The sequence below is a fragment of the Heterocephalus glaber genome, unplaced genomic scaffold (assembly GCF_053883595.1).
Source record: "Heterocephalus glaber isolate CG9 unplaced genomic scaffold, H.glaber_assembly_v1.0 deba00001444, whole genome shotgun sequence".
Classification (NCBI taxonomy): Eukaryota; Metazoa; Chordata; class Mammalia; order Rodentia; family Bathyergidae; genus Heterocephalus; species Heterocephalus glaber.
In genome coordinates this window covers 29,342,390-29,369,945 of record NW_028258297.1, presented here as the reverse complement: position 1 = coordinate 29,369,945, position 27,556 = coordinate 29,342,390, and the positions used below count along the sequence as shown (strand labels likewise).

Sequence of the window (27,556 nt, the reverse complement as noted above, 5' to 3'; positions counted from 1 at the left end):
CTTCCGGTCTGCGCACCGGAAGTTTGGGAGCACCGGAAGAGCTGAGGACGCCTCTGGTCGCTGCGAGGGCTTCCCAAAACTGAAATTCAAAGAAACTTCACCCTTTCCCGCCCCTTCGGGTATCCCGCTGAGGGAGATGACGGATCAGCGTCCAGAAGGCAGTTTCGGAGTGCTCAAAGGCCAAGCTCTTTCGTCTGCCTCACGACAGTAGTGCGCTTTTTTCCAGTAGTGCGCTCCCATTTCACAGGGGAGCGACTTTGAGGCTCTGTGACCAGCTGTACGACTCAGGCGGAGATGGCAGGACCTGGATTAGAGCGCAAGCCTTCCCACTTCCGGCCTGGACTTGCCTCCTGTTCCGGGGGTGCCTGAGTGGGTCACTACTCCAGGGGCAGGGCCACTGTCCAGCCAGGAACGGGACAGCTCTGGCTGGCAGGGTCTCGTCCCCTCTGCCCGGGGGTGCCGGAGGCGCCCGGCGGCGCGGGCTCTGGAGCCCGGGTTAGGCCCCGCCCCTCGCTGAGGCGTTCCCGTGCTGTGATTGGTTGATCGCTTTAGTGAGTGACGCGATTGGCCCCCTAGCAGCCGTTGGAATTTGAACTCGGTGTTGGTGGTTTGGTCCGCGCGTCGCCTGCCTGGGAGGCGGGCCTTGGTCTCAACCTGCCGCGGATTGGTCGGTTTCTCTGCCAACGTCAAAACAGTCTCGCTGATAGGTGCGTCTTGTGCATTCGTGGCACCCTTCCATTTCAGCGGGATCCCAGCGTCTGCGGAGGCGACGAGGTGCTCCGGAGAGGTGTGCTGTTTGAGTGAAAGGCTGAGGAAATCGGGTACGGGCAGTTGGACGCAATCCTAGGCACCCTGCAGTACTGAGGGCGGCCTAGTAGGTATATCCTTGGGGGGCGATGTGGTAGAAACAGTAAGTCTCGCTGGTCCGGAACTGAATGATTGTAATTCGGCCAAATCGCCTATCCTTAAATTCCGCATCTGTGAATTGGGTTGTGGTATTTACTATAAGCACTCCATAGGATTGAGACGAGGAGAGTTAGATTGGATGTGGCGTATTCGAATAGCCGAACGCAGCCTGACCCAGAGAGAATATATAATAACATTAATGCTCCTGATTCTGGAGCTGGGAAACCCCCCAGCCCAGGGACAGGCTACTGCTCTGGCCTCGGGTGAGACATTCTCTACGCTGAACCTTAGATACTTCTGTAAACACTTTTGTGCTCCGTGATCTATCTGGTCCTCAGAGCAACTTTGTGATCAGAGATTAGTGACCTTGTTTTGCTGTTGAAGCTGAAAGGGTTAAGTGACATGACCAGGTAGCAGAGTTATGACAGCAGTTGGATTCTAGTCCAAGGTTGATATCACATCCTCAAAGATAATGTCATCAGCTTGTTTTAAGATTAAAATCATATCGGAGGTGGGAAAATAATAGAACCAGATTAAGTCCCTAACTTTTTAGCGGTTTGGTTTCTAGCCCGGAGCCAGTGGGAGAAGGATGTCTCCCCAGCTGTTCGAGTTCCATCTGCCTTTATCCCCGGAGGAGTTGTTGAAAAGTGGAGGTGTTAATCAGTATGTTGTACAAGAGGTAGTGTCCATTAGACATCTGCCATCCCAGCTCAAAGGTAAGACTCCACAGTGGCCACTGTACCTAGCATTTCAAAACCATGGCACATGTAATTACATTGCCTCCGAGGGCAAGGAAAATGTCTTTCCAGTTCCCTGGTTTTTTTCCCTAGCATTGCATGGTACCATGGCAAGGAGTACACTCATTATCTGCCTTCTGTGGATTATTTAATAGTCTCATTGAACATGGGTGATCTTTGGGAGCAAATTATTTTTGCTCCTTACCTTTACTAATACTAAAATAAAGTCCTGATACATTTAAGAGTTATGAGAGAAGGAAGCTTTTTCAGTATGTGGGACTTGACTTTTTTTAGATAATGTTTTTTTAGAATAGATCTCTTGTTTTCAAGATGTGCGTTAATGGAAAAAACACATGCAGAGGTGCAACACCATACAGAATAGTCATGCAGCGCTTCACGAAGAGGATAAGGATATGTGTTTTGAGAAGCCTGTTGTCAGGTGATTTTTTTCGATTTACATCATGGAGTATGCTTGCACAAACCTAGTTGATGAAGCCTACTGCACACCTAGGTTCTGTGAAGCTCACTCTAGGGCTGGGGATACAGCACAGGGATAGAGTGCTTGCCTAGCTTGTGTGAAGCTCTGGGTTCAATCCCCAGCACTGAAATGAGAAAAAGAATACATTCATTAAATTAACAGTAACAGTCATTTATTATCAAGTAGCGTGTACTATGCATAATTGTATGTGCTATACTTTTATAGGCTTGTGATAAGAGTGCGTTTGTTTACAGCAGCCTCATAAGCAAGTGAGTAACTGTGCAACAATGTTACAATGGCTACAACTCACTAGGGATAGCAGTTTCTCAGTTCTGTTGTAATCTTATGGAGCCACCCTCATATATGTGGTCCATCATCAACTAAAAAAACTATGTGGAGCCGGGCGTGGTAGCGCACAGCTGTAATCCCAGCACTCCCGGAGGCTGAGGCAGAAGGATCACCTTGATTTGAGGCCAGCCTGGGCTACGTAGTGAGTTCAGGGTCAGCCTGAATGACAAAGGGAGACCCTGCCTCAAAATAAGAAAAAAACAAACAAAAAATACATTACATGGCACAGGACTGTAAGTATAGTGCAGTTACCTTCTGAAAGCTAAATGTCCTAAAACAACGTGTGCATTACTAACAAGACCCCATAATGCCACTGTACTTTCTGGAATCATTTTATATTGGTTTGGTTGCCCTGGAGAAGTATGTTCGCTAAAGACTGTGCCAGGCTGCCTGGATTGAACCCTGGTTCTACTATTCGAGCCTTGAACAAGTTACTTAATTCTCTCTGTGCCTCAGTTTCCTCGTCTGTAAACACTGGGATAATGATATACTTCATTTGTTACCTACAAGCAGGCTGAGTCAGTGCAACAGCTCAGGAGTATACTTTAGCCTCTCCCCGCTTGACCTTTGCACCACAGGGGTCAGATGGCAGCTTCTGGCTCTGAGGTCCAGAAGTGGGGAAAGGCAGTTCCCTCTTGTGCTTTTTCTGTTTTCAAAACTTGACCAGAGGCCTCCCAACAGCCTCTGCCAGACATAGATTGTGTGCCTACTCCTCTGATTCCTGGTAGGAAAACAGAACTAGCCAGACCGCTGACCTGATGGGGCCTCCCTAACCCGAACCTGGCATTCATTAGGCAGGCAAGAAGAAGGCAGTGTGGGTAGTGGGCGGCGGCTGGCAAACACCAGCAGTGCCCACAGATGTACTGCTCCGTCCGACTGTGTGGCTGTGTGTGTCACCAGCAGCACAGGCTGTGCACTAGCAAGCTGTTCATCGGTTTTTAAACACATGACGATTCTGTTTTTGTATACTGGCAGTTGAACCTAGGGCCTTGTACCTGCTAGGCAAGCAGTCTACCACTGAGCTGTACCCCAGGTCTTTTGATTTTATTTTGAGACATGGTCTCACTAAATTATTCGGGCTGACATCAAACTTGTGATTCCCCTACCTCAGCTTCCCAAGAATCTGGGATTACAGGCATGCACCCCCATGCCTGCCTAAAACTGTATTTTAAGATCCCCAGATAATTTGATTTATAAGCACTGATCTCTAGAGCCTTATAGGTCATGGTAAAGAGTTTAGCTTCAGTGTGAGCAAAAAATCCATGTAGTTTTGAGCATGGAAGTGACATCATCATCATCGTTTACTTTATTTACTTATTTATTTTCGGTTTTGTCTTTTTTTGGTACTGGGGATCAGACTCGGGACCTTGTACTTGCGAGGCAGGCACCAGAACCACTGAGCTAAATCCCCAGCTCTTTGTTTTGTTTTGTACTGGGGATAGAACTCAGGACCTTGCACTTTCGCTTCCGAGGCAGGCGGCAGAACCACAGAGCTAAATCCCAGGCCTATTTTGTTTTTTTGAGGCAGGGTCTCCCTTTGTAGTTCAGGCTGGCCTCAAACTCTCAGTGATCCTCCTGCCTCAGCCTCCCAAGTGCTGGGATTACAGGCATGCGCCACTGTGCCCAGCTCAAGACATCTTTTAAAAGCATCACTAGCACTGGATGTGGTGGTACATGCCTATAATCCCAGTACTCTTGAGGCTGGGGCAGGAGGATTGCTATGAATTTGAGACCAGCCTGGATTATATAGTGAGTTCAAGTCCAGTCTAAACTACACAGCAAGACCCTGTCTCAAAAAACCTAAAATAATAATAATACTGGATAGGTTGGACTGGAGGGTAGCAGTGATGCTGGTAATAAATGGGGGCATCCTGAGTGTGTTTTGAAAGTAGAACCAGCCAGACTGCTGATGGGTTGCATTTGATTTGTACAGTTACAAAAAGAATCTAGGATGATTACGAAACTTTGTGACTGGAACAACTAGAAGAAACACATTGCCATTAACTGGATTAGGGTAGAATATAGAAGTTTAAAGTGTTGCTTATATGAGCATGACCTTGAGTGGTGCCAGCTAAAGACAGACATTTGCAGTTTATCGTTCAGCAGGCAGATGGCATTTAAAGCCATGAAGTTGGAGTGAGGGCCACTTCGAAGACTAAAATTTCAGATAGTTGAGGAGGAACCATTAGAAGAAACCGAGGATCAGTCCTTGAGGCAGAAAGTAAAGAGAAGATAAGAGGATGCTTCAAAAATGGCGGGGCGTGGTGGTGCACACCTGTAATCCCAGTACTCTGGAGGCTGAGGCAGGAAGATCACTGCAAGAGCCAGGCTAGCTTGGGCTACATAGTAAGTTTATAGACCACCCTTCAAAAAAGGAAAAAGTAAGAGAAAGAGAATGTTTTAAAATAGAGAAGAGAGATTACCTGCAAATTAATTACTAGATTCAAGGATGTGCTGGTGACAAAAGTTTGACAAAATCTGCTTCAAAGGAGAAGTGGGTGCAAAAGCTTGAGTGGAAAACATAGCAGGAAAACGGGAGGAGAGGGACTGGAGGCAGTGAGTCCAGGTCAGTATTTCTTTTTTAAAGTGAGTAGACCAAGCTGGTTGTGGTGGCTGAGGCAGGTGTTTCTCAGGTTCGAGCCCAGCCTGGGAAACTTAGCAATTTAGTGAGACTCTCTCAATAAATAAATAAAGGCAGGCTGAGAATGCACCTCAATGCAATGGCCCTGGTTTCAATTCCAAGTACGGCCAACAAAAAAAAGGGCAGAGTGTAGTTGGGCATGGTAGTGTGTGCCTGTAATCAGCTGCGTGGGAGGATCACAAGTTCAAGGCCAATCTAGGCAATTTAGCAAGACCTTGTCTCATTTTTAAAAAGAGCTGGGGGTATAGCTCAGTGGTAGAGAGGTTGCCTGGCATGTGCGTGGCCCTGGCTAGATTCAATCCCCAGTAACGCCAAGAAAAGAGACAGGTGGTATGTGGTGTAGTAAATGGGAGTGCTCGGGAGGGGGAGGCTGTGTCACCCAAGGAAGCAGGAACAATCCCTGGAGCAGTGTCCTTTAATAAGAGGACTCGTGTGCAGAGACGAGAGGCGGCTTTTGGAATAGGGACAGTTTATGTTATGTGCAGTGGCAAAGGAAGGCCAAGGGCAGGGCAGAGACACAGGTGGTGCGGGTGACGTGGAAATGGGGACACTTGAGAGTTGTCTGCTTCCCTCTCCTTGGTGAAACAAGGACGGGAGCCCTGAGCCAAGGAATGTCTCCATGGAAAAGCGGAGGAAGGCTGGGAAGTGAGTGCCAGGACAAGTGAACACAGCTGAGATTAGAGATGTGCTTGTTTGTTTGTTTGTTTGTTTGTTTTGTGGTACTGGGACTTGAACCCAGGGCCTGTGCATGGAACAATACCCCCTGCCTATTTTTCATTTGAGACACATCTTTGCTAAATTGCTGACTTGCCTAGACTGTGTTATTCTCCTGCCTCAGCCTCCCAAAGTGCTGGGATTACAAGCATGAGCCACCACACCCAGTTTAGACCTGAGAATTTGTAAAGGCTTCAGAGGAACGATGAAGGCTGCCTGAGTGCTCATAAGTTTAAAGTGAGAGAAGAGGCAGCAGGTTTGTGTTACTCTCAGCCCCATTTTATCTGTGCAGCTATGTTGAGTAGAAGATTTGCCAGAGGAGTAAATCTGTTGTTATTGGAAGAGATTAGAAATACTGTATCTAACCTTAGGGGAGAAGTGACTTAGACCCTCTGTTTAGGGTGGCGTTGATCTTTTCGTGAGTGGTTGACGCCGGAGTGGGCCAAGGCGAGCCTGGAGCGCGCTGTGCAAGAACATAGGGAACACATCCAGGGCACGCAGGCCAAGTGGAAGGAGCGCCCACTGATCTTTTTTTTTCTTTTTTCTTTTATCCAGTACTGGGTTAGAACCCAGGGCCTTCGTACTGAGCGACAGCCCCAGCCCTTTTTTATTCTGAGACAGCATCTTGCTAAGTGGCCCAGGTGGAACTCAAACTTTCAATCCTCCTGCCTTAGCCTCCTGAAGGGTTGGGATTACAGGGCTCACACCACCGTACTGAGCTCTAAAGTACCTTCCCGCAAGACACAGTCACACGGAGCTCAGACAGTGTACTTTTGGAGACCTGTATCGTCAGGCAATTTCATCATTGTGCAAGCATCATAGAGTAGTCATATGTGTCCACTGTCATGTGTGCAGTCCACCATTGGCTGAAATGTGGTTGTTCAGTGCATATTAATGTTGCTACACTATGTGCAGTATAACTGCTTTGCTTGTTAATAGTGAGGGAAGGAGAGACACAACGGTCACCGTAGTGATCCGAGTCAGGACCCTGATATGTACCCCTTGACGTGATATGGAAGACACAAACTTCTTGTCTGTGATAGACATGCCAAAAAGGCATAATTCCAATATAATTAGGAGAAAATGTCAGGCAACTTGAAAGATCATCTTCAAAATAACAGATTAGTACTTTTCAAAAAAATGTCAGGATCAGGAAAGACAAAGATGGCAGAAGACTACAGAAACATGACACTTCAATGCACTGTGGATAGAATTTACCAGAAAAGCCTCTCTTCCTCCAGACTGATGAGTTGCTTTCATCTTTCTAGCATTTCAGGCCACCTTCCGAGCTCAGGGGCCCCTGGCTATCCTGGAACACTTTGATACCATCTACAGCATTTTACAGTAAGTAAAATACCCAGCTAGGGCCTTAAGCAGACCTGGTGGCTCTTTGCCCTGAATTTCCATGTCAGTCCTGAAGTTCTAACTTATAGATTCACTGACAAATGGTTCCTGGTGCTGATATTTCTCCTCATGAGCGTTTATTCAGCTTGCAACCATGTTTATCCAGTCGAGCAGGTCACATGTGTTTTCAAGCATTGGCTCCCTTCAGTTAGCACTGATCTGTTGGAATGGGCTCTGCAGGTTCCTGTCTCACCCCCACACTTTCTTTCCCTCATAGTCACTTTCGAAGTATAGATCCTGGCCTCAAGGAAGATGCTCTGGAATTCCTGACAAAAGGTGTTTATGGGTCGGGGGTAGGGGCTGGAAAGTGTTGCTCGTGTGCATCCTGTCTGCTGCAGTTTATCGGCCACGTGATGATATCAAGGCTGTTGTGATTCAGTTGGTCGGACTAAGCCCGGGATCAGGCCCCTGACGGTCTGTAATCTTGGTGGGTGATGCAGAGTTATGTGCGTCCGCTGTAAGGGCAGACCAACAAGAACTTTTCCTACTTTCAAGCCAGCTCTTGTAGGGTCTTCTCCCAGGTGCCAGGGAGAAATCGTGGTACCTGGAGTGAGAGTAGGAACAGGGCATGTTCCAGGTTTCAATTGGGGTCCAGGTCTCAAAGGGCTTAGCTCTCATGGCCACTGAGAGATGAAACACAGATCTTTGGTAATCTGATGGCCACCACTGCTGGAGGTTCTGAGATCGGGGTGTATGAGGAAAGTGAATGAAGCCAACTTGCAGGCTCTGCCCCTTGCAGTGGTCTCCCGCCACTCCCAGGAGCTCCCAGCCATCCTGGAGGACACAACTCTGAGTGCATCGGACAGAAGTGCCCACCTCAATGCCCTCAAGATGAACTGCTATGCCCTGATACGCCTCTTGGAATCCTTCGAGACTATGGCCAGCCAGACAAGCCTCGTGGACCTGGACGTGGGCGGGAAGGTAATTTAGAGTTCCTGACTCTGTACAGGGGAAGTGGGAAATTGATGGGAAAGAAGGGTATCCAGTGATTGCAGAACACTACTGTCCTCGGCTGAGGTTTAGAAGGAAGTACTCGGGCATGTCCCATCCCCTTCCCCACGAGTCCCTCTACATGTCAGTGCTTGTAGTGCTTCGCGTTACCTTCAACGTTGTCTTGGACTGGATAGTTTGGGCACGCAGATTGGCAGATCTGGACCCTCTGTTTATTGTTTCTTTTTCAGAATAAGAAATCCCGGAGCAAAGCAGGCCATGGCTTTGACTGGGAAGAAGAGAGGCAACCAATTCTTCAGCTCTTAACACAGCTCCTCCAGTTGGACATTCGTCACCTGTGGAACCACTCAATCATTGAAGAGGAATTTGTCAGGTGAGTAATTACCATGGCTGCAGAAATGCAGAGCCAGAGACAGGCGTGGGACACATGCCTGTTATCTCAGAATTCGGGAAGCTGAGGCAGGAGGATTGCAAATTCAAGCCAGCCTGGGTAACTGGCAGTGACTTAGTAAGACCCTGTCTCGAGAAAAAGGGCTGGTGGGGCAGGCAATGTAGCTCAGCAAAAAGGCCCTGAGTTTAATCCCTGGCGCCAAAACAAAACACCAGACCTCGGCCAGGAATTTAGCTCATTGGTGCCGCTGCCTGCCTCATAAGTACAAGGTCCCGAGTTTAATCTCCGGCACCAAAAAAAAACACCGAAGCTGAGCCAGGAGGAATAGAAGCTCTGTCTTAGATAAGCCTTTGAAATACTTCACTTCATGCCTCAGTTCTGCCTGTAATACACAGAAGCATAACAGCATGAAAGGAGATCACAGAATGTAAGAAACTGACGAGACCTGCTCATCTCTAACAGCTACTTAAATATTCACAAGAAGATATTCACTAAGTCTCCTAGGTATATAATGGGCATCATTATAGACACTGGAAACAAGGTTTTGCTCTCTTGAAGTTTATATTATAGAGAAGACAATTTTTTAAATAGGTAAAATGTATGCTATGTTCTATGTTTTATTACGATGTAGCAAAATAGGGGGAGTGGGAAGTTTGGTGGAAAAGGGTTGTGATAAATCAACTGTTCGAGCAAGATCTCTTTGAGATGACATTTGAGCACAGAGCCAGAGTAGGTGAGTGGGCACCATAAGACCATGTGGAGGGTCAGTTGTGAGTCACACACCTGTAATCCCAGTGCTCTGGGAGGCTGAAGCAGGAGAGTTGCAAGTTCAAGCCCAGCCTGGGCAACTTAGTGATTTAGCAAGACCCTGTCTCAAAATAAAAAAGGGCTGGAGTCTAGGTCAGTGTGAAGGGCTTGGGGTTCAGTCTTTGGTACTGATAGATAGATGATAGATAGGGACCAAGGGTAGAGACCCTGAGGAGGGGGTGTGGCCAGCATGTGCAGTCGTAGCAGTGAGGCCCAAGAGACTGCAGATGAGAGCTGGTGAACAGGGCAGGCTGTGAGGTCAGGGGAACAGGGAGAAGCCAAGCAGGCCATCCTGGTGGCTTCAGCACACGCTCCAAGTGCTACGGGGTCCCCCGCCAAGCAGGACTCCCACTTCGCAGGACCATCCTGGCTATGGAGTGACTTTGGGGGGGGACAGGACAAATGGGGGTCAGTTACAAGGCTGTTCAGTAACTCAAGACCTGGGAATAGTGTGCAGACAGGAAGGGGGTTCTGTACTTTTTTCCTTGAGTGAGAGCTTGCAGGATTTCCTGGTAGGTCGGCTATGGCATATGAAGGGTGCAGTCCAGGGTAGCTGCCTAGGGGCTTGGCCTGAGCATGTGGGAGAACAGCTCACCGATAACTCAGCATGGAGAAGGCTGTGGGTACAAGTTCAGAGTTGTTTCAGTCTTAGCAGGTTTGAGGGGCTTGTATCTGAGGAAAGGTGTCAGAGGTGGCTCTTGCATGTACAGATCGGGAGTTTGGAAGAGAAGGCCTAGAGAAAGACATTTGGGAACATGCGGTATTTAAAGCTATGAGACTGGCCCAGTGTGGTGGCACAGGCCTGCAATCCCAGCCCTCAAGGGGCTGTGAGTTCGAGGCCAGCATGGGCTACATAGCGAGACCCTGTAGCAAAAAACAAAATAAAAGAAAATAAAGTTACGAGACCGAATAAGTCACTAAATCAGTAAGTGTACATGGAAGAGAGCAGTACACGGGGCTCTCCAGCATTAAGCGAGTAAAATGAGAACACAGCCAAAGAAAGTGAGAAGGGAGTGTGACATCCTGGAAGCCAGATGAAGTCTACTTCGTGAGGACAAAGTAAGTGATCAAGCATGCCTGAAAGTCTGAGCGTTGTGTTCAGCCGTGAGAAGTCATCCGTGGCTCTGTCTGCCCTTCATCATATACTCTGGTCGTATGTCAGCGTGAAGGCTGGCTGGAAGGAAGTACCTGTGTGCTGTCAGCCAAGCGACTTGTTTAGGTGATGGAATGAAGGAGACTGGATTTGGCATGGTGGGGGGGTGGCAGCGGGGTGGGGTGAACGCAGCAGGGCCCTGCTGCACTGGTTCCATTATCTCCACCCTTCTCCTCAGTTTGGTTACTGGCTGCTGCTACCGCCTGCTGGAGAATCCCAGCATCACTCACCAGAAGAACCGGCCTACCCGGGAAGCCGCTGCGCACCTGCTGGGCGTGGCCCTGACACGCTATAACCACATGCTCAGTAAGTGCCTGCTCTCCCCCACCCACCTGGCTTTGCCCACGATGCGATGCCCCATGTGTGTGACTCGTGCAGGTGCCACCGTGAAGATCATCCAGATGCTGCAGCACTTTGAACACCTCGCACCTGTGCTGGTGGCAGCTGTGAGTCTCTGGGCAACGGATTACGGCATGAAGAGCATTGTGGGAGAGATCGTAAGGTGACTCTTTTCCACATTTCTCATGCTCGGTTTTCCTTGGAGTGAGATAAAGGAGATTGGAAATATATTCTGCGCAGCATGAAATTATTCATGTCTTCCCTCCCTGAGAGTTGAATAATCCAGCTGCCTTTCCGGGGCTGTTTCCTTCCCTGTGCAGAGAGATTGGACAGAAGTGTCCTCAGGAGCTGAGTCGGGACGTATCGGGGGCCAAGGGCTTTGCCAGCTTCCTGACGGAGCTCGCAGAGCGGGTGCCTGCAATCCTGCTGTCCAGCATGTGCATGCTGCTGGACCACCTGGACAGAGAGGTAGGCACTCACGGAGGCCTCTGAGGTTTTCCTACGGGTGAAGGTCATTGTTGAAAGGCTTTTTCTTTATATTTGTCTAATTTTTTTTTCTTTTTTAATGTAATACTGAGGATTAAACCCAGGGCCTCACGCACGCTGAGCACACAATTTATAACTGAGCTCATCTCCAGCTCAAAGGTTTTATTTTATTTTATTTTATTTTGGGGGGAGGTACTGGGAATTGAACTCGCAACCTTGCCCTTGCCAGGCAGGTGGTAGAACCACTGAGCTAAATCCCCAGCCCTAAAGGTTTTTTTTTTTTTTTAAAGAAAATAGCTTTTGCATGAAGACAAGTTGTCTAAGTTTATCCCCGTGGCAGTTCCCTCCTGCCAAGAAGCAAACGGAGTGTGTTGAGCGAGGAACCCTTGTTCAGGCCTGGCGAGGGAGATGACAGTCTGTAGTTGAAGTGGGTGAGAGCAACTCAGCTTTGGTTCTGTGTCCCCTGCACCCCTCAGGTGAAGCCTCCTCCTGCCGTCTGGCTCACCTGCTTTCTCAGATCAACCGTGTCTTTTTTTCTTTCCTTTTTTTGGTACCAGGAATTGAACTCAGGAGCCTGCGCTTGCCAGGCAGGCACAGCATCACTGAGCTGCATCCCTGGTCCTCCGTGTCGTGTGTCCCGCCCCCGTACCGGGGATCGAACTCTGGTCCTTGTGCTTGCGAGGCAGGCGGCAGCACCACTGAGCTAAATCCCCAGCCCCTCCGTGTCTTTTTTTCTCAATTCTCTCTCATGTCTGGATCCTAATCTGGCTGCTTCTCAAAGTGATGTTGAGTATTCCTGGGTGAATGTCACAGACAAAGACAGCCTGTTGATTTATCTAATCTAACTTTAACGTCTTATAAAAGATTCTGTTCTATGGCTTGTGGCCTGTCAAAAATCCCAAACCCTTGAAAAAAAGGAATTGAGATGTGTTACGTGCATGCACCACTTCCCCACAGGGAACGTGATCACTATGTACTGCAAACATGTACTGGAAAATCCCAAACCCTTTCCTCCACCAGACTTTTTAACAGACTTGCTTGGCATCTAGGGCTGATTTCTGCTTTTCTGTCCATGAAATATAGGAGGAGAGTTGAGGGAGAAGGAGATGTTTATTTGTGGAGGTCAGAGGCTTTATGACCTCAGATAAAAGACATAATAAACACTGTTCAAATATATATTGGTGAGTGGATGTGATATCCAAAATTCAAAATGCTGCAGAATCTCTACTTTTTGAGCACTAACATGGTACAAGTGGAAAACTTCATACCACACTGAACCTTTAAAGTATTATGTAAGATTCCCTTCAGAGCCAGGCACAGTGCCACAAGCCAATAGCCCGGTACTTGGAAGGCTGAGGTAGGTAAACTACAAAAGTCCAGGACCTGGAGACCAGTGTAGGTGATATAGCAAGACCCCATCACGAACAAACAAAAGATTCCCTTCAGCTGTGTGTATAAGGTATATCAAAAACATAAATAAATTTCCTGTTTAGACTTAGGTCCCCTCCCCAAGATATCTCCTTGTATGTGCAAATATTCCAAAATATGAAAAAAATCTGAAGCGTTCTAGTCCTAAGCATTTCAGAAAGGGGATACTCAGCCTGTTACCACCATGCTTACTGGGGTTACCCTTATGGAGAAAAACTGGGTGGCCCTTGTTTATTTTCTTATCTTTTTTCTTTTTTTGAGATGGGGTCTCGCTATGTAGTTTAGGCTGGCCTGGAACTCACTGTGTAGCCCAGGCGATTCTCAGATTCTCAGCCTTTCGAGTGCTGAGATCACAGGTGTGCACCACCACACCCGGCCAAGCTCTTGTTTATTTTCTCCCAGTATTTTCTGAGCAAATAAGCCCACTCAGGGATTTACTTCTTCCTGTGACCTTGGGGGTGAGTATTTAGGCAGTTGACAAGAAAAGTCCTAGCGACGCACAAGCGAGCTTGCCCGCGGCTGAAGGCCTTGTGCTGATGGGTGAGGAGTTTAGGAAGAGGAACGGGTCAGTGTGGGAGTGCAGGGCTTTGTGCCAGCTGCTCTGCTCTGGTCCCACCTAGAATTACATGATGCGCAATGCCGTGCTGGCGGCCATGGCAGAGATGGTGCTGCAGGTCCTGAACGGGGACCACCTGGAGGACACAGCGCGGGACACCAGAGATCAGTTCCTGGATACCCTGCAGGCCCACAGCCATGACATCCACTCCTTCGTCCGGAGCCGTGTCTTGCAGCTTTTCTCCCGAATCGTGCAGCGGAAGGTGAGCACCCTCCTGTGAGTTGGAGCCCTGGCCTTCTTCCACACGCAGGCCAAGGTAAGGGAGGTCCACCCCAAAGACAAGGCCAGGGGGCAGGGTTTAGTGCCTCTGATGAAAGTCTCCATGTCCCGAGGACAAGGGTGCCCGGCCCTGCTTATGAGCTGCAGTGTGCCCTGCCTGCTCCTTGGTGCTGCTTACATGTCTCATATCCCATGAAAGCTTTCTTGAGAGCGGGGAGAGTGCAGCATGTGTGTCTCGGTCCTCTGGAGCAGTGGACTGTGAGGGTACAAGCGGACCCTTCTCTTTTGCCCACCCAGGCGCTCCCTCTGACGCGCTTCCAGGATGTGGTGGCATTAGCTGTGGGGCGTCTGGCCGACAAGTCGGTGCTCGTGTGTAAAAACGCCATCCAGCTGCTGGCCAGCTTCCTAGCCAACAACCCCTTCTCCTGCAAGGTAAGTGACTTGCTCCACCCACAAAGGAGGAAGGAAACGCAGACGGGTGGAAGTATGTCACTTAGTGACTGGGTATTCATTCCACCACGCCAGCTCAGTGATGCTGACCTCGCTGGACCGCTCCAGAAGGAAACCCAGAAGTTACAAGAGATGCGGGCCCAGAGGCACAGCGCAGCAGCTGCCTGTGAGTAGCTATTCCAGGAGCCCTTCCCACCCTCCCCTCCCTGCAGTCAGGAACTCCGTGAGATACCGAGCCACTCTCCTTCAGCTGCAGTGGTGGAGCCCGAGGAGGAGTGGGAAGCGATGCTGCCAGAGCTGAAGTCCACCCTGCAGCAGCTTCTAGAGCTCCCGCAGGAGGAGGAGGAAGGCCCTGAGGAAACTGCTGCTGCAGGGACTGTGGAAGAGGCGAAAGGACACATCCGTGAGCTGCTGTCCAAAGCTAGATACAAGTACGGGAAGAACGGGATGCTCAGCAGTGATGCTTGCAGTTAGACCTAACCTCTGCGGGCCTTGTCTAAGTCTCCTGCTTCTCTAGAAGGAACTGCTGAGGCGCGCTGCCCCTGGCGACAGCCTTTCCACTGTGGTGAAGGCCGCATTTCATATGCTTTTCTGCTTCACAGAAACAAGCACATGCAAACAATTTTATTATTTTTTTTGGTACCGGGGTTTGAACTCGCATCCTTGCGCTTGCGCAGCAGGCAGCCAAACCACTCAGCTAAATCCCCGGCCCTTACAAACAATTTTAGATGCAGAATTTCATGTAAGGTGCTTAGTTTAGTTTTGTTATCTTTAAAGCAAGAAACTGATCAGATCGTATTATCTCATATTATCTCTAATGACTTTTTAATTCTAAATTCTGTGAGCTAAGAAATAATGTCAGATGTACTTAATCCCTTAGTCTGCAAATCAGTGTGGTTGGAATCCTGACCTTAGAGAAAAGATTTATCTCAGTGTTTTTGTGGCACTAGAACTTCAGAGCAGCTTAGCAACAAAAGCCCTTTATACCTACCAATGGGTATGCTTTTATTTTACTTTGGTTTTGTTTTGTTTTTTGAGACAGGGACTCACTTTGTAGTTTAGGCTGGCCTTGAATTCACTGTGTATCCCAGGCTGGCCTTGAACTTGTGATGATCCTCCTGCTTTAGCCTCCCGAGTACTGAGATTATAGGCATGCACTGTCATGCCCAGCTGTCAGCAGGTGCTTTTAAACTTCAGCCAGCCAGGGATTTAGCTCAGTGGTTCCACTGCCTGCCTCGAAAGTGCAAGGTCCCGAGTTTGATCACCGGTACCAAAAAAAGATTTAATAATAAACTTGAGCCACATAGCACTTAATTCTCACCTAGTCATGATGTTCAAAAATGCAAAGTAGCTGTGCGTGGTGGTGCATGTCTGTAATCCCAGCACTCTGGGAAGTTAAGGCAGGAGGATCACAGGTTCAAGACCAGCCTGGGAAACTTAGCAAGACTGTCTCAAATAAAAAATGTAAAAAGGGTTGGAGATACATAACTCAGTTCAAAGGCCTTGGGTTCAATCCTCAGTACTGCAGAAAGAAAGAAAGAGGCCTTTTCCAAACCTGTTTACCAGCTACTCAGTCCTTCCCACAGGGAAGCAATATCACTAACTTGTTGCATTGTTCTAAAGAGAACATGAACATACAGGCAAACATACATGCTTCTTTGGTTTTGTTTTGTTTTGTTTTTTGGTACCGGGGATCAAACTCGGGTCCTTGGGCTTGCACAGCTGGCGGTGAAACCACTGAGCTAAATCCCCGGCTCCATATATGCTTTTTTTCCCCTCATTTTACACAAATAGAATTTTCTACCCACTTGTCACTACCACCCTTAATTACAGGTCCCAGATTTTTTTTTTTTTTTTTTTAACATTTATATGTAAGTTCCTTTCTCCTCCTCTTTTTTTGTTTTTGGTGCCAGAGATGGAACTAAAGGTCTCCTGCATGCTCAGCAAATTCTTTTCAGTATTAGGGATTGAACCCAGGGCCTTCACTTTGAGCTACATCCCAGCCCTTTATTTTTTGTTTGTTTATTTTGTGATCCCAGGGAGTAAACTCAGAGCCTTAGCACTTAGCTACATTCCCAGCCCTTTTTATTTTTTATTTGGAGGCAGGATCTAAATTGCCCACATTGGACTAGAACTTGGGATCCTCTTGCCTCAGCCTGCCAGAGTGCTAGGATTTCAGGCATGCGCCACCGCATACTTGGCTTCTTCTTTCTTTTGTTTTTTGGATTTTTTTTTTCTTTCCTTTTCTTTTTTTTTTTCTTTCCACCCTGTGGTAATAGGTGTTGAACCAAGGGCTTTCACACTGAGCTACATCTCTGGACTTTTTTATTCTCGGAAAAGGTCTTGCTAAATGGCTAAATTGCACAAGCTGGACTCATCCACCTCAGTCTTGCAGAGGGCTGGGATTATAGGGCTATGCTACTGTGCTTTTCATAGCTTTGTAACTACCAGAATCCCAGTGTGTGGATGTGCCACTACGTAACCAGTTACTGAAAATGTATTCGTTTCCAAGCTTAGACTCCGCCAGGTCTGTAAACGCGGGTGAAGACCTTAGTCAAGCTTTTGAGATGTGGTAGGCTCTTCTGAGCTCCTCTTCTCGGCGGGTGCTCAGCCTAAGCCTGAGAATGCCCCTCTGTGGGGTACTTGGGCGCTGATGAAGGCTGCAGTGACGCTTCTGGCTGCCGTGTTGCTGACAGGCTGCTGTTCCCTCAGGCAAGCCATCTGGGTCGCTCGAGCAGCCATAGGCCACTTCCCAGAGTCTGCACCCTTCAGGCACACAGACCCAGAGCAGCCAGAGGAGACCAGGCTCCTGAGCCTCTTAGGAACCATCTTCAAAGGTAATCCTCCTCCTTCCTCCACCAGCAGCATTTCAGCCCATGTTTAGTGAGCTTCGCCTCCTGCCCGCCCAGACTGAGGGAGGCATGGGCTGGGCATGCTCCTGTTCTGGGATGGGAGCAGCCCTGGCCAGTGGCCATCCTGAAGAGAGAATCTCCAGGAATCTTTTTTGAGGAATGAACCAAGATATTTTAGGATAGGTTCTAATTTCCTACTTCCACAGTTTTAGATAGAAATAACCAAGCTCGTTGATAGCCACCGGGTTCCCCAGTATACCCTTCAGCAAAACTCCCCTGTGCTCCAACTCCAGGCCCGGCAGCTTCCACTCAGGGCCACAGTGGGAGCACAGTCCCAGGACAGGCCGTGGGGTCAGACGCGCCTGCCGGGCCCAGGGACGGTGACGAGCTGCTGAAGCAGGAGATGCTGGTGCAGTACCTGCAGGATGCCCACAGCTTCTCCCGGAAGATCACGGAGGCCATTGGCATCATCAGCAAGATGATGTATGAAAACACGACCATGGGTAGGCAGCCGTGGGCCACTCCTGCCCTGTCTACGCTCTCCCTGTACTCGCTGCTCCACATAGTCCCTGCCACGCCTATGCATTCCAAGGCGCGTAATTTCCTGATGAGCCAGTCCAGGAGGCACAGCACTCACAGGGTCAGTGAGAAGGCCTCCTGAAACCCCGACTGATGTGGGAGTTGCTGCTCGGCAGGTGAGTGACACATGTCTGTCCCCGCAGTGGTACAGGAGGTGATTGAGTTCTTTGTGATGGTGTTCCAGTTCGGGGTGCCCCAGGCTCTGGTTGGGGTGCGTCGCATGCTGCCTCTCATCTGGTCCAAGGAGCCAGGTGTCCGGGAAGCTGTGCTGAATGCCTACCGCCAGCTCTACCTCAGTCCCAGAGGGGACTCGGCCAGGTCAGTGGGTTCCACTGCCTCCCTGACTGTCCCAAGGACTTCCCACTCCACGGCAGCGGGGCTGGGACGGGGCTGGGTGGTCTCCCTGCGTGAAGCCTGTCAGCCTGAGCACCTACTGACCCCCTCGCTGTGCCAAGTTCACCTTGCCTGTCCCTCGAGGTCCCCTCTTCTCTGCTGTTCCACAGGGCCAGGGCCCAGGCTTTGATTCAGAATCTCTCTTTGTTGCTGGTGGACGCCTCGGTTGGGACCATTGAGTGTCTCGAGGAAATTGTAAGTCTTCTCACTTTCTCCTTTATTCATTCAGCAAGCATATGTATTGTGTAAGTGGTAATCTACCCAGCCTCATAAGTGTAAGACTTTCAGATTCCCAGCCTTAAAGAACCAGTAGTCTAGGTGGTAGCCAAAAACACAAAACATTTTTAGAACAAATAGAGCATGTAGGTAACTAAGTGCCAGGAGCAGTAGTAATAATAATGTGCATGCGTGGTGTTTGATCCATGCCGGCACTGTTCTTAGCGCTTCACTTCACTTACATTAACTTCCTGAATCCTCACCTCCCCGTCAAGGTCATTTCCTGTGCATTTCACACCAAAATGTCTGTGGCCTTAGGGAGAGGCCGAGGAGCTCAGCTGCTTACAGCTACTTAGTGACATAGGAGAACACACTCACCTGTGCATGGCCGAGCAGAGCTGTCTGAGGTAGCATAGGCCAGGGCACTAAAGCTTAGGACTTCTCACGGGCTTGGAAGATGAGTAGGACTGAGAGTTTGACAGGAGGCAAAGTACTTCAGGCAGAAACCTACAAAAGACTACAGCCCACGTTGCAGAATGAGGATGTTTGTGTTCTGGCTCACAGTTACTGTCTGGACAAGATAACAGAGTCAAGAATATAGGTTGGCGCTGAATTGTGGAGGTTTCTGAAGGCCTCCGAGAGCCTGGGACTGGAATCTTGCTAAGCAGAGCCCTAGTGCTTCAGTGAGGCAAGTCCCCTTGGCGAGTCTGCACTGTGGGGACAAACAGTGGGGTGTGCTGACAGCCACCTTCCATGGAGGAGCACCGCTGCCCTGCACTGGCCCTGGCTGGCCGCCTGGCCAAGCAGCTGATGTGAGGCCTCACAGGCTGGCTGTCAGGAGCTCAAAGTGACAGTCAGCACTGTGACCCAAGGAGACATTTGGGGAGACCGAGCAGCAGCATACAAGCTGGCTGAGGGGAGCTGGGGCAGGACAGAAAGGCTATGGAGGTGACTCCATGGAGTTGAGGCCAGGGGCCTGGAGGCATAACCGCGGAAAATGAGGTGACTGAAATGTTTAAGTGTGTGTAATGAAGAGTGTTAGTGCCGTTGCTGCACCGCACCATAAGGGGAAGTGTGCTCGGTCCTCTCGGGTTTCAGCCCATGCTGCTGGCTCCAGTGCAGGCAGGGCAGGGTGGAGGACTGCTCACCCTGTGGAGGCCAGGAAGCCAAGCGGGCAGAGGGGAGGAGCCCTAGGGATAAGAGCAGAGCACACCCTTCCAGCTCACATCTCCAGGTACCACTGCGCTTGACCCAGGCCCAGCCCCTAACCCAACTCAGCGTGAACTAGCTAGTGCAGAGCTCTACTTCCTGGCCCCAAGCCCTCTGCTGTGCCACCCTGCCTCGGAGCCAGCCGAGGAGTCACATAAACCTTTTCTCCTGAAACACAGAAAAAGAAAGAGACCATTCGTAGTGAGCGCAGCACCCGCAGGACCAAAGCTGCATCTCTGAGCACGAGACTTCCGGGTGGTCTAGTGCTGAGCCACAGAGCTCAGAAAAGCCAGTCGTGGTGTCACTTTAGCTGTAGTTTTAAGGACAAAGTTAGAGAATGGAGGGCTGGATGCAGCCTGGGGGTACAGTGCTGGCCTAGCAGACATGAGGCCCTAGGTCATATCCCCAGCACTGCCACAAAAAGAAAAAAGTGGGTGTGGTGGTGCATCCCTGTAATCCCAGCTCTCAGGAAGCTGCAGCAGGAGGATCCTGAGTTCAAGCCCAGCCTGGGCTACATCTAAAGGAGAGAGAGAGAGAAGCCCCTCCCTGAGGCCCTGCCTTACAGTTGGGCTTTCTTCTAACTTTTCTGTCCTGAATGCTGCTTTTGCTCATTCGGAGAAGTAGACCACGGGAGAACACTCTTTTGGGCCTGATCCCTTTTTCTTTTCTCCTCAGCTCTGTGAGTTTGTTCGGAAGGATGAGTTAAAACCAGCAGTGACGCAGCTGCTGTGGGAGCGGGCCACCGAGAAGGTCCCCTGCTCTCCTGCAGAGCGCTGTTCCTCTGTCATGCTCCTCGGCATGCTGGCGCGGTGAGGCCCGGGTCCAGCAGGCAGTGGGGGGTCTAAGAGCATCCTCCTCCTTACAGAAGCAACCAGCCCCCACTGGGCTCTGCTTGGCATTGGCTGCCTGAATAAAAAGAGCAGCAGCAGCCCCTGCCTTGTAGCAACAGGTTCAGGAGAGCAAGCAGGACTCACAGGGCTGGCCGTGTGGAGGGGCCTCGCACGGTATCCCAGGCACAGGAAACCCCACATTGCCACTGTCTCTCCCTGACTCCACACTTCCTTCCCCTAGAGGAAAACCTGAAATTGTGGGAAGCAACTTAGACACGCTGGTGAGCATAGGGCTGGACAAGAAGTCTCCAGCAGACTACAGGCTGGCGCAGCAGGTGTGCCAGGCCATCGCCAACATCTCTGACAGGAGAAAGGTAGATGGGGCAGTCACCGGCCAGTCCAGGCTGGCCTCAAACTCGTGGTGATCCTTCCACCTCAGCCTCCAGAGTGCTGGGGTGACAGGCGTGCGCCACCACGCCCTGCTTACACTGTCTTCCTTGTTCTCTCTCCACAGCCTTCCTTGGGCAAACGCCACCCCCCCTTCAGGCTGCCTCAGGAGCACAGGCTGTTTGAGCAACTTCGGGTGATGGTGACAGAAGGTGCGCTCTCCGAAGGGCCTGGGGCAGCATGGGCCCTGCCCTGTGTGAGCAATTCCCTTCTCCTGTGTAGGCTTTGCCCACCCGGACCCACTCTGGATCCCATTCAAGGAGGCGGCAGTGACCCTCACCTACCAGCTGGCAGAGGGCCCCGAGGTGATCTGTGCCCAGATGCTGCGGAGCTGTGCCAGGCAGGCTCTGGAGAAGCTGGAGGAGAGGAACTCCAGCCAGGAGGACCCCAGTGAGTGGACAGAGGCCGATGGCCAGGCCTGGGCGGGCAGCCACCAGCACTGTCTACAGCCTTCAGCCACTCACCTCAGCTCTGTCTGAGGTGAACCTGAGCCAGTCCCCCCAGTTTGAGGGCCACATGAGCAGGGAGGTAGGCAAGCGTGAGGGGACTGACCCCATCTCCTCCTGCCTCCCCTCCCCAGGGCAGACCATCCCAATGCTCCCCACTTTCTTCCTGATGCACCTGCTGTCACTGGCCGGGGACGTGGCCCTGCACCAGCTGGTGCATCTGGAACAGGCAGTGACCGGAGAGCTCTGTCGGCGCCGAGTTCTCCAGGAGGAGCAGGAGCACAAGACCAAGGAGCCCAAGGAGAAGGTGCATGGGGCACACTGCAGGGCCACGTCCCAGGCACCTAGCTCAGAACATGCGCTGCTGACCAATGTGAGCTGGGATGGGACAGTCTGTCCGTGCTCACCCGGGGGAGAGAGTTTAGGGAAACAGACTGCAGAGCTAGGCAGCTCCAGACAGACACAAGACACAGGTGCTGTCTAAGGCAGCGTTAGACGCGGATGCACCCCTGCCTCCCATCAGACTTTACTACTGGCGGGCACCTGGCCAGAGGCAGATGTCCTGCAGGGACATGATGACAGCCATGCCCCAGTGGCTAAGGCCTGGCCCTCTGTTGACCCTGAGCCATTGTCTAGCATGATGCGGTCTACCATGTATGGTATATTATGCCCTCTGAGGACAAATTAAAAGGAATAGAGCCAGGCATGGCGGTGCATCCCTGTAATCCCAGCACTTGGGAGGCTGAGGCAGGATGATCACCAAAAGTTCCAGACCAGCCTGGGCTACATAGTGAGTTCAAGGTCAGTCTGAACAAAAAAAGAAGAGGAATAGATACCTGCTTTGGCAACTGAAAAGCAAATATAGGGAACCTAGTTATTTCCTGCTTTATTTAGGAATTCTATTTGTGTGTGTGGTACTGGGAATGAAGCCTAGGACCTAGTGCAGGGTAGGCTTGTGCTATATCGCTGAGCTAGATCCCCAGGCCTTCCTATATTCTGAGACAGGGTCTGACTGCATTGTACATGCTGGGTTCCAACTTGGAACCCTACCTGAGGCTACCGTGCGGCTGGGGTTACACGTGCACCCAGAAGACTCCTTTCTCTCTTTGGTCCTTTGGCCACTTCTATGCATGTGTCTGTACACTGCCATTCCTCAGAGCTGTTCATGCCAAACAGCGTCGCCTCTGCCCTGTGCCTTCTCCCTCAGAACGTGGCCTCCGAGACCATGGAGGAAGAGCTGGGGCTGGTCGGGGCCACAGCGGACGACACGGAGGCCGAGCTCATCCGCGGCATCTGTGAGCTGGAGCTGCTGGATGGTGAGGGAACTGCTCTGAACCCTGCTGCGTGAGCCCCCACCGAGGTAACTGTCTCAGACTCAGGGTTCTCCTTCCAACAGGCAAGCAGGTCCTGGCGGCCTTTGTCCCGCTTTTGCTCAAAGTCTGCAACAACCCCGGCCTGTACAGCAATGCAGAGCTCTGTGCGGCAGCCTCGCTTGCCCTCGGCAAGTTCTGCATGATCAGGTAGGCCTGGGCCAACTCCGCCTCCCACGGGTGAGGCGACAGCTTCCCTGATGACCCTCTTCTTTCCTCTAGTGCCACTTTCTGCGACTCCCAGCTTCGTCTTCTGTTCACCATGCTGGAGAAGTCACCACTGCCCACAGTGCGCTCCAACCTCATGGTTGTCACTGGGGACCTGGCCATCCGCTTCCCCAACCTGGTGGACCCCTGGACCCCTCATCTGTACGCTCGGTGAGGACCTCTCGCTTGCCCCGGGGCAGAGGTCAGTGGGAGTCAGGAGACTCCAGTCTGGGCATGATTGTCAACATCCATGGGATGCAGCCGCACAGGCCCCAGCACGGTGCTACCCGGAAAAGGCAGTGTCATCTCTCCCTGCTCAGCACTGTACCTGTGTCCAGAGAGGCACCCTGCAGGGGCCCCTGCCCAGCGCCCTACTCCCAGTTGTCCGGTGTGGCTCAGCTTGGATCTCCTCTCCAGCCTCCGGGACCCAGCTCAGCATGTGCGGAAGACGGCGGGGCTGGTGATGACCCACCTGATCCTGAAGGATATGGTGAAGGTCAAGGGCCAGGTGAGCGAGATGGCCGTGCTGCTCATCGACCCCAAGCCTCAGATTGCCGCCCTGGCCAGGAACTTCTTCAGTGAGCTCTCCCACAAGGTGAGGTGTCTGGGCAATCCAGCGGGCGTCTGTGGTCACTTGGCCTGGCCTGACTCCATCTTCCCCCCAGGGCAACGCCGTCTACAATCTCCTTCCTGACATCATCAGCCGCCTGTCAGACCCCGAGGGCGGGGTGGAGGAGGAGTCTTTCCACACCATCATGAAGTAGGGTTCCTGGGAGGCGGACAGCCCCATCTCTGCCCCAGTCCTGCTGTTGGTTTGTTGCGGCGCAGATGCCGGGAGGGAGCCCAGGGCCTGGTGCCTGCCCAGCACCCCCACTGAACCCGCCCCAGGCTGGCTCTACCACCCTCACAGTGACAGCCTCTGCCTGATTCCTCTTCTGTGGGGTGAGGCCTAGCACACCTGCCCCGCAGCCCCTGGGAACATCAGAGAGAACTTCCCAGCATGCTGGCGGGCTCTAGGTGGTGCGCGCTGAGAAGCAGCTGCTCTTGGTAACCTCCATGCACGAAGAAATGATGGGTGGGCTCTCCCCAGTCTGCAAGAGGTTGTGCAGGGCCCGGCCAAAGGTGTTCTCCCGCTGAGGGAGGACAGCTGGGATGCAGGGAGGCCAGGGCATGGGGCGGCCCAGCCCAGCTGGCCTCTCCCTGCAGGCAGCTCCTTGCCTACATCACCAAGGACAAGCAGAACGAGAGCCTGGTGGAGAAGCTGTGCCAGCGGTTCCGCACGGCCCGGTACGTGGGGTCGCTGGGCTGGGCACCTGTGGGGAAAGCCCCGGCTCCTCCCTGGGTGACATCCCCAGGACGGAGGCGGACCACCCCTCACGCAGCCTTGCCCACTGCAGGACCGAGCGGCAGCACCGCGACCTGGCCTTCTGCGTGTCGCAGCTGCCCCTCACAGAGCGAGGCCTCCACAAGATGCTCGACAATTTCGACTGCTTTGGAGACAAACTGTCAGATGAGTGCATCTTTGGTGCCTTCCTGTCTGCTGTGAACAAGCTGCGGCGCGGGGCCAAGCCCGAGGGCAAGGTGAGCTACACAGGGCACTGGCCACGCCGTCCGGGCTCCTGTAGGTGCCCAACTTCACTGTCCAGGTACCAGAGGGGCCAAGCATACACCCTCTGTCCCCCATGCTTACCAGGAAATTTAAGGTCCTCCAAGGGGGTTATGACCCTGTTTCCTTCTGTCCTTTAACAGACTGATTTTATTTCCTGTGGAGATAGATAGATAGATAGATAGATAGATAGATAGATAGATAGATAGATATACTACTGAATATGTATTCAGTAGTAGGATTGCTAGATCATATGGGAATTCTATTTTTAATTTTCTGAGGACCCACCATACTGTTTTCCATACAGCTGTACTAATTTTTTTTTTTTTTTTTTTTTTTTTTCTTTTTTGGTACTGGGCATTGAACTCTGGTCCTTGTGCTTGTGCAGCAGGCGGCGAAACCACTGAGCAAAATCCCCGGCTCTGTACTAATTTACATTACCATCAACAGTATACAGACATTTCCTTTTTCCACATCTTCACCAGCACTTGTAATCTTTTGTGCTTTTGATAAGAGCCATTCTTACTAAAGTGAGGTTATACCTCATTGTGGTTTTGGTTTGCATTTCCCTCATAATTAGGTTGAGCACTTTTTCAAATACCTGTGACCATTTTTATGTATTCATTTAAGAAAAGTTAACCCCAGGATGGTGGCACACTCCTGTACTTCCAGCACTTGGGGAGCTGAGGCAGGAGGATTGCTTCAAGTTGGAGGCCAGCATGAACTACACAATGAGTTCAGGGCCAACCTGAACTACAGAGTGATACCCTATCTCAAAAAGCCAAAAAAGTTTTTATTTAGGTCTCTTTTTTTTTTTCTGGTACCAGGGATTGAACTCAGATCCTTGCGCTTGCAAGGCAGGCAACGGAACCACTGAGCTAAATCCCCAGCTCTCTTGTCCACTTTTTATATTGAATTTTTTGGTTTTCAGCTATTGAGGGGTTTTTTTTGTTTTGTTTTTTTAGTGCAGGGAATTGAACTCCGGATCTTCTACTTGCCTGGCAGGCATGGCACCACTGAGCTACATCCCCAGCTCTAGCTATTGAGTTTTTAAAAACATTTTTCATATATAAAGAATTCTTATATATGAAGGGATATAATCCTCTTCCAGATGTATAGTGTTTATTTTTTTTTTGGTATGGGGAATTGAACTCAGATCCTTGTGCTTGCAAGGCAGGCCCTGGCTTCCAGATGTATAGTGTGCAATTATTTTTTCTATTCTGTAGGTTGACCCTTCACTGAATCAGTTTTTGTAACTGTAAGAGATACTGTTTCACTGTCCTACATGTGTATATCCTATATTCCCAGCACCATTTATTGAAAAGACTGTCCTTTCTCAAATGCATGTTCTTGGCACCTTTGTTACAATCAGTTGCTTGTATTTGTGTGATTTATTCCTAGCCTCTCTACTCTGTTCCATTGGTCTGTGGACCTTTTTTTATACCAGTACCACCCTGTTTTGATTACTACAGTTTTGTAGTATGTTTTGAAGTCAGGTAGTATAATGCTTCCTGCTTTGTTTTTGTTGTTGCTGTTGTTGTTCAAGATGGCTTTGGCTATTTGGATTTTTTGTGGTTCCATATAAATTTTAGGATTGCTTTTTCTAGTTCTGTGAAGAATGTGCCTGGTATTTTGATGGGGATTCCACTGTATCTGTAGATTGCTTTGTGCAATACAGACATTTTGACAATATTGATTCTGCCAATCCATGAACACAGGACGTCTTTCTGTATGTGTGAACTCTTCGGTTTCTTTCATTAATCCTTTTATGCAGTTTTCATTACAGAGATTTTTCATCTTCTTGGTTAAGTTTATTCCCTCATTCTGGTGATGGTGATGCGTCAGATTTGGTTCACGTATGTTGAAACCATCCAAGACTGGGATGAATCCCCCTTGGTCGTGGTGAATAATCTTAATGTGTGATGGGGATTCAGTTTGTTAGTGTTTCATTGAGGATTTTTCTTTTTTTTTGGTACCAGGGATCGAACTCGGATCTTTGTGCTTGTGCAGCAGGCGTTGAAACCACTGAGCTAAATCCCCGGCCCCGTCATTGAGGATTTTTATATCTATGTTCACCAAGAACTCTGGCTCATAGTTTTTTTTATTTGTAATATTTTTTGTTTGTTTTTGGTGTCAGAGTAATGTCGGCCTCAGAGAATGTGTTTGGAAGAATTCCCTCCTTTTCAGTTTTTCAGAAGAACTGGTATTCTTTAAATGTTTTGTGGAATTCAGCAGTGAAGGCATCTGGTGCTGGGCTTTGCTTTGACTGGAGACTTCCTATTATTTATTCATTGGTTGGCTCAGGTTTTCTGCTTTTTAATGATTCAGTCTTCGTAAGGTGTATGTGTCCAGGAATTTACCCATTTCTTCTGGGCCATCAAATTTGTTGGCACAAGTTGTTGAAAAGCTCTGACCTTTTGCTTCTCGTCAGTCTCCCAAGAAAAATAAAACACAAGCAAGGAGCCTCCAGCTACTGGACCCTACATCTTTTCAAGCATAGAAGTAACAGTGTTTCCAGGCCCCTCTCCTCTGCTCTCCCTCCAGGCTGCGGTGGACGAGTTTGAACAGAAGCTGCGCGCCTGTCACACGCGAGGGCTGGACGGCATCAGCATCGAGGAGCGCGGGGCCGGCAGCCCGAGAGCCGCCGCCGCGGCCCGGAAGCCGCGCAGCACAGGTGCGGCCCGCGGTGGCACAGGATGGCGGAAGGGCTCCAGCCACAGCGCCCTCTTTAATCCCGCTCCCTGCCTCTTCCAGTCTCAGGGCGGCAGCCCGCAGCTTCCGTAGCCTCAGACAGCGACTTTGTTACGCCCCGGCCCCGCCGCACTACCCGGCGGCTGCCACCCACTCTGCAAGGCAGCTCCAAGAAGCAGCCCAGGGTCGTCTTCTCCAGCGACGAGTCCAGCGAGGAAGGTAGGTGCAGCCGCGTGCGCCCTGCAGGAGTGTGGTGCGCTGCCCTCCCGCTTGTCCTAGGTCAGCCTGTCGCTGTCCATGTGGCTCTGCTTTTCTTACTCCTGCAATTCTGCCCCTAGAGCCCTGGGCCGAGATGACGGAGACGCCCCGGAAAACAACGCCCATCCGCAGGGCCTCAGCCCACAGGCGCGGGCCCTAGGCAGCCGCTCGCCAGCTCCATCCCTGCTGCGCACCCATGGGTGACCTGGAATCCAGTTCTGTCCCCTGTGCAGTCCTGGGCTGCCCGTCCCGTTTTTAGTACTGCATGTCCAACATGCGAGGCCTTGCCCCTCGGCCAGCGCTCTCACGCAGGCCCACTGCGTTCGCTGGGGGATAGGCCTGCAGTCTGCTCGGTCTACTGAATAAATGTTTTTATGCACTTTT

General features: G+C 50.7%; 1 protein-coding gene and 1 non-coding gene across 7 annotated transcripts; both read left to right on the top strand.

The window, feature by feature from the left end:
* The first annotated feature begins 521 nt into the window (after positions 1-521).
* Positions 522-27,556, top strand: Ncapd2 (non-SMC condensin I complex subunit D2). 6 transcript variants are annotated; one of them, XM_004869396.4, is made up of 32 exons: positions 522-707; positions 1,475-1,622; positions 7,093-7,168; positions 7,446-7,504; positions 7,968-8,149; positions 8,410-8,552; positions 10,709-10,836; positions 10,909-11,032; positions 11,190-11,337; positions 13,404-13,601; positions 13,916-14,050; positions 14,144-14,234; positions 14,319-14,499; positions 16,781-16,905; positions 17,214-17,423; positions 17,643-17,817; positions 18,003-18,087; positions 19,993-20,126; positions 20,389-20,521; positions 20,662-20,746; positions 20,817-20,984; positions 21,175-21,347; positions 22,248-22,356; positions 22,437-22,560; positions 22,633-22,788; positions 23,035-23,212; positions 23,283-23,377; positions 23,824-23,904; positions 24,015-24,198; positions 26,768-26,897; positions 26,978-27,133; positions 27,253-27,556. In XM_004869396.4, the coding sequence occupies exons 2-32, from the start codon at positions 1,496-1,498 to the stop codon at positions 27,330-27,332; spliced, it is 4,173 nt and encodes a 1,390-aa protein (XP_004869453.1). In that variant the 5' UTR covers positions 522-707; positions 1,475-1,495; the 3' UTR covers positions 27,333-27,556. The 6 variants fall into 6 exon arrangements, with proteins under 6 accessions (XP_004869453.1, XP_004869450.1, XP_004869452.1 ...); XM_004869393.4 differs by having other exon boundaries at positions 522-821; XM_004869395.4 differs by having other exon boundaries at positions 522-874.
* Positions 7,574-7,890, top strand: LOC147827550 (small nucleolar RNA U85). The gene has a single exon (XR_015452391.1). It is a non-coding gene; the product is annotated as a small nucleolar RNA U85 (small nucleolar RNA).